Raw genomic sequence first — 5726 nt, 5'->3', positions numbered from 1 at the left:
AAACTGTGAAAGCGATTTGTTGACGCTGATTCAGGCTAAGTGTTTATGGTCGAAAATAATAACAGAAATATGGTGGTCAGTGAGTACGCTGTGAGTATAAGCTTTAAAAGCTCGTTTTTATTCCAGGAGCACGGTGATAAATGGCTTATTTTGTTTTCGTTTGTTTTTTTTGTTTGTTTGTGTTTTTATGAACATCTTATCCGAGTTGTTTTCGAGGGATGTTTGAAGGCAGCACAAGCAGTGAAAAGGGCACAACGGCAAAGCTGATAGATCTGTGTATAAAGAGCCGGTCAGTCGTCTTTATTCTACTCCGGACATATTTACAGTTTATTAATCGATATATCGTCTAAATCGTATATCGACTGACAATAGGCTCAGTAAGAAGGCTGAAGTATTTTTTTCTTGAATGTACGAAGTGTAAGTGGGTTTATTTCAACTTAGTCCAGTGTGACTAGTTAAAAACATATCTATTGTGACATATATACTCACTTTTAGGTTATAATTATTGTTTTATTGCTTAAGTTATGGTTTTGTGGAGAAGGCCAGCCTATTTAAAGACATTACTAAGAATACTAAATAAGTAAGAATAAGTAAGATACTGATCATTTCAGTTTTGTAATACTGCAGTTATAAATGTTACATGCTAAAATTAATGCTCATGGTATCTCACTTTCTAATAAGCCTCAAAGTCTGCAGTTTCTAAAAGTTAATGAGTTATTACTGTAAGATGATCATCAAGTCTCATCATTTTTTTGGAAGTGGTTAGATGGTCTGATCAGTCAAATACTGGAACCCCAGAAGCTGTTTTATCGATGGCTTATACAGTAACTGATATATAAAGCACTTAGCTTAAGCACCCATAGAGACTGGCATCATAAATTATGCTTGAGATATGCACTGAATGACAGCTCAGAACAAAATGTATGATTATGTTAAAAATAATTCTGACATTTTAAAATTAGAAATAACACAAGCAAGTAAATGTATTTCCTGGACTGATTTGCAAAATTTGGACTGATTAACACAAAACATGCAAGACAGAAATCTAATCCAGACCTTTGATTTACATTCAGCAGGGAAGAGCACAAAGTTCAGGGGTGAAACTGGTACACAGCAACATCCTGTGGTGTGCCAGCGGTGGGAGAGCTTTAGATCACAGCTTAATGGCTTGTTGCTGAAATGGTTACTGGCATCAATCCCTTTTTCAAAAGTGTGACAGTGAAGTGCAGTGTTTTGTATTCTACTTTGTTGAGAAAACAAAATCTTATAAAAATAAACTGTATTATCTTTATATCATATCATATATACAGTCTTTTAGTCTTTGTTCGAGACAAGGAAGCAGACAGAAAAGGTGCCAGTCTGACAGCCTGGCTGGATTGCTTCATTTTACTTCATGCTCGATGGAAGACAGAAACACATAGTGAAAGCAAGGTTTATAGGGAAGCAGTCTAAATGCCGTTACTGCAATTAATACTTACTTCATATGTGTAAGCCAGTTAAAACTATCCCAGTTTTTATTGATTCATTTGCATCACAGGATCCTCCTCCACAGTAACGTGAACTGTCCATTGTGCACACAGACAAAAACCCACCACTTACATTAGACAAAGTATACCAAAAAATAATGAGTGAGGGTGCATAGATAGTGGAAACAGAGTATAAAGTATGTCCACCTCATGAAGACTGCTTTTTTTTCCAGACACAAGTTTCACTGATTAAAAGGAACAACCAACTGTGAAATAAAAAAAATGCTTTTTATTATTGCAGAAACCAGTTTTATTTTGAAAATAATGCCAATAATGCAATATTAAAACTATTTAAAACCAACCCCCAAAATAACTTTGTAATGTTCCATCATTAGGATGCAACTATATCTGCATAGTTTCAGTGGGATTCAGACCAGGAGCTGGTTTTGGGGCAGTCTGACAATCACTGAGCTGCCAGTGAACAATGTGGGGAAGAAGTCATTCAAGAAGCTGTTCTTCAGTCGGTGCAGGAAATGGACATATCTCACCCCAGGTCCATAGCCAGAGAACACATGTGACACCTGCAGGCCAACAGAGAGACATACAGTAAAACACTGAATGCTAGCCCTTCAACAGAGACAGATCACTGTACCTGATGGAGAACTTAGTAACTCACCTCCTTCCACGTGTGTGAGTAAGTGCTGAGGTCCTCAGTCGGGCTAACAGAGTATTCGGAGATCACTGTACTCTTATCTGCACCCAGTAATTTGACATGCAGCTGGTAGATGGACTTATGCAGCTGACTCTCCTCATACCTGTCAAAATGACAGACAATCAGACGTTTACGGTGAGAAGAAATCATAATGTATAGTTTTGAAATTTTACCAAAGGAGCTTCGCAGAAAGTGAAGCTTTCCCTGGAGGAAAGTCCTATTTTCCTTTTAGTCCCAAATGACAAAGATCTTTCTAGAGATCTGTTCTGAGGAAATTAGTGGGGCATTTTTTTGGAAAAATACTGACTGTTTAGGAACCTCTAAGTGTTAACATACATATCTATTTTTCAATGCATCGTTGAAAAATAATAAAATGATAACTGGTGAAATGATAATTTCATCAATTGAATAACAAGTAAAAAAGAATATTTCTATTTGTTCGTGCTACAGAAGACAGAGATAAACAGTTCTATCATAGTCCTATTAGCCTATGTTCACAATGTGGATAAAAGTAACCCAGCTGTGATCGTTTTGCAGTGACTGTTCACATGTGACCGGAGTCTGACATCTATGTGAACGAATCTGTACCCTGACCCCACATTAACAGCAAGCATGGTGCTAAATAACAGAAAATGCCATTAGAACGACAGTCCATCATCAAAATGAATAAAACTGCGGTGCAATATTCATTTCCTGAATAGTTTGCTGTGGTAACAATACTGACAGTCTGTCAAAAAAGGGCTTTGATTGAAACATCTTCCACAATCCTCCACAAGTGGATTTGTCTAACGCTGCTGCTGAACAATGATGTGACAATGATGTGAGCATGCTCAGTGGGAGAAAAACCACATGAATCCTGATCTGGCCGTTCAGATCCATATCTGATTTAGGACCACATATGAAAGTGGCCCAAATAAGATTTTAAAAAATTTGGTCCCCTGTGCTGTTTATGCTGCCATGAAAAAAAAAGATTACAAAGTATACAATGTTATTAGTTATAAACATTTGATTAATTATGTTAATGTACGATCAAAAGGGGTTTTCACTTTGATGCAAAGCTTAAACACATAAAGTGGTAAAAGGTAGTTCAAACAACTCCAAATCACAGCTCTGTTTACTTTATCTATACAAAAACATGTGGGCCACCTCCTCATGCAAGAACATGTTACAAGACAAACCTATCTGACACATGCACAAATGCACAGACAGTGAAACACGTGCATGATGTCATCTGCATGTGTACCAACAAAGCTGCTAAGGCCACAGTGACAAGTAATCACACATGGTCTGTTATGAGGTGCGGAGGTGGGAGATGAGTGAGGTGGGTGTTAACCAACCCACCAGTCTTGGATGACTATTTCAGGCTGAAAATCATCGAGCAGCTCTTCCCACAGTCCCTCTGCCTTCAGGTCCACAACCTGCTCCATGGAGAACCAGCTGAGGACAAGAAGCAGCAGACAGAAGTCACATTTACCACATGCTCATTATGTGGGATAAACTTTTTTCAAGTTGTACTCTGACCTGACATCTGACTCCCAGTAATACCCACCTGTACTGAGGCAATGCACAGATTGCAACGCCCTCTGGGATGCCGCTGGTGTCATAAGGGAGGACTTCCGTGCTTGTGGTCCAGCCGCTGAAGTCACCTGTGAGTCACCAAGATTTTACACAATGTCAATTTTCTTTCGTTTGCATTTGCTGCGAAATACGCTCAGCACTCCTGTCTCTCACCGTTGGGTTGAAAACGCGGAGGTCCACGTATTAACACTTGAGACTGCTGAGGTTCAGGTGGAGGGGAGTCCTTGCTCAAACCTGAGGAAAAATAAGACAAAAGGACAACTGTTAATGATCCACACCCAGTGAAGCCAACGTAATCCCGCTGCAAATGTCACAAAGCTAGAAATATCTTTCTGTCAGGGTCACTAGGTGTGTCTCTGTGTGGAAAGTACATCTAAGCATTAGTCAGTGAAAAATCCGGCTTTGTCACTTGCATTCTTTTGCTTCCCACAAAGATGACAACATGGAAATCAATTACCTAGACTAACTTCAGGTAACAAGCAATAAAGAAACCTATCGACCCACCCCTGTTACTCATTATAAACTGAATTGGACCTATAGAATCAAACTTATTGATCATAGATTTAACAGAAAATTCAGCAAAATAAACCTTTAACAGTTAAATGAGGTCCTAAATAATCTGTACACACACCTCTTAAAGGCTTATTCCACCACATACTGGTTGCTTTCTTCCTGATTCACTTTACATGTAGACACTTAGATATCTTGGAAATATTTTCCTTATAGCTTAAAAAAAACACACATTGATGTTGAGCATTTCAAACACAATTTTAGATGCCCCTGAGACCACAAAATTCCAGTCCTGTACTCAGTCTTAGTGGAAATCTCTCTACCCCAGCAAATAAAATCAACATGATCTGCATGGCTCCATGCGACAAATGGCCTGTGGGAAAATTATTTGATGAATTGGCGCCTTAAAATTAACTCACATTTAAGATAGATAAGGAAGGATAAGGAACACAGCAAACCAACTTGATACGCTTGATATAATACACTTATGACAAGTGATGCAAATACATCATACAAATAAGAGTTAACCAATACTCTTGTGTACTCATATGATACAGCTTGCTTGCTTTGTTAATGGAGGTACTGTTCTTACACTGACATGATCACAGACAGACAGTTGTCCTTCAGTGTGGGTACCTGAGCACTATGGTTTGCATTACAATAATCATCTACTGATTATAGAGGCTGCAGTGCTAAATGTACACCACTGTAGACCCCACCAAATAAACAGTGACCATCAAAGCCAAACTGAAGACAGGAAGGATCATTTTGACAACATCAAAGTTCAGTCTTGCATTATACTTCCCCAAAACCACTGGTCAGGTTGCAGAAAACTGCAGTTATTGGCTCAGTTACTCCACTTGTTACTGAAACCTACTGGTTGGTACAAAACACTGAAACCACTTCAACATTTTAAGAGTGAAATACTTTGTGGTTACTAACGGCTCCAAACAGATCAGTAAAAGGAAATCTAAAAACTCTGGAAACAATCTAAAGTCAACTGTGAAACATCAGTACTCAAGTTACTGCAACATGACATGTACATGACATCAACACCAGCACTGAACCCCAATCCCACCGTAAATCAGTACCACTGATCTGTGATCACTGTCTCTGGATCAGTACTGAACAGAACGAGTCATGTTCCTGATAGTGTTGTGGTACCGTGAGGCGAAGGGTTCTTCAGTAAATTTCTCCCGAAAGGTTTGGCTTCAAACACGGACTTCCAGTCTACGCTGTCGGGCATCGGAGCGCCCTGCAGACCGTACTCGGCCTCGCATCGCTTCTTCCATTCAGAGGCAGACATGGCGCTACCGAACTCTCTGTGTTGTGATATCTCTGTGACTCCATCCAGGAAGTCTGTGAGGATTCGTCTTATAGTCTGTGAACTACGCCACACCCGAGGCAAACCACGCGGCTCCCTGGCCTCTTAAAGCCACAGTAGTTTGATAGTGTTTCCA

General features: G+C 39.5%; 1 protein-coding gene across 1 annotated transcript; it reads right to left on the bottom strand.

The window, feature by feature from the left end:
- Positions 1-1733: 1733 nt before the first annotated feature.
- Positions 1734-5622, bottom strand: nccrp1 (P1, F-box associated domain containing). Its single transcript, XM_046410720.1, has 6 exons — positions 5431-5622; positions 3910-3990; positions 3728-3824; positions 3520-3615; positions 2143-2281; positions 1734-2047 (listed from the first exon to the last, which is right to left on the bottom strand). The coding sequence occupies exons 1-6, from the start codon at positions 5570-5572 to the stop codon at positions 1895-1897; spliced, it is 708 nt and encodes a 235-aa protein (XP_046266676.1). The 5' UTR covers positions 5573-5622; the 3' UTR covers positions 1734-1894.
- Between the last annotated feature and the right edge of the window lie 104 nt (positions 5623-5726).

This window comes from Scatophagus argus, chromosome 14 (genome assembly GCF_020382885.2).
Source record: "Scatophagus argus isolate fScaArg1 chromosome 14, fScaArg1.pri, whole genome shotgun sequence".
NCBI classification, from domain to species: Eukaryota; Metazoa; Chordata; class Actinopteri; family Scatophagidae; genus Scatophagus; species Scatophagus argus.
This window is presented reverse-complemented; position numbering and strand designations above follow the sequence as displayed.

Coding starts and splice junctions, on each gene's coding strand:
- nccrp1 (XM_046410720.1), bottom strand. CDS start 5,572: ATGTCTGCCTCTGAATGGAAGAAGCGATGCGAGGCCGAGTACGGTCTG. Junction 3,991..5,430: donor GAAGAACCCTTCGCCTCACG/GTACCACAACAC, acceptor ATTTTTCCTCAG/GTTTGAGCAAGGACTCCCCT. Junction 3,616..3,727: donor TGTGCATTGCCTCAGTACAG/GTGGGTATTACT, acceptor TCTTGTCCTCAG/CTGGTTCTCCATGGAGCAGG.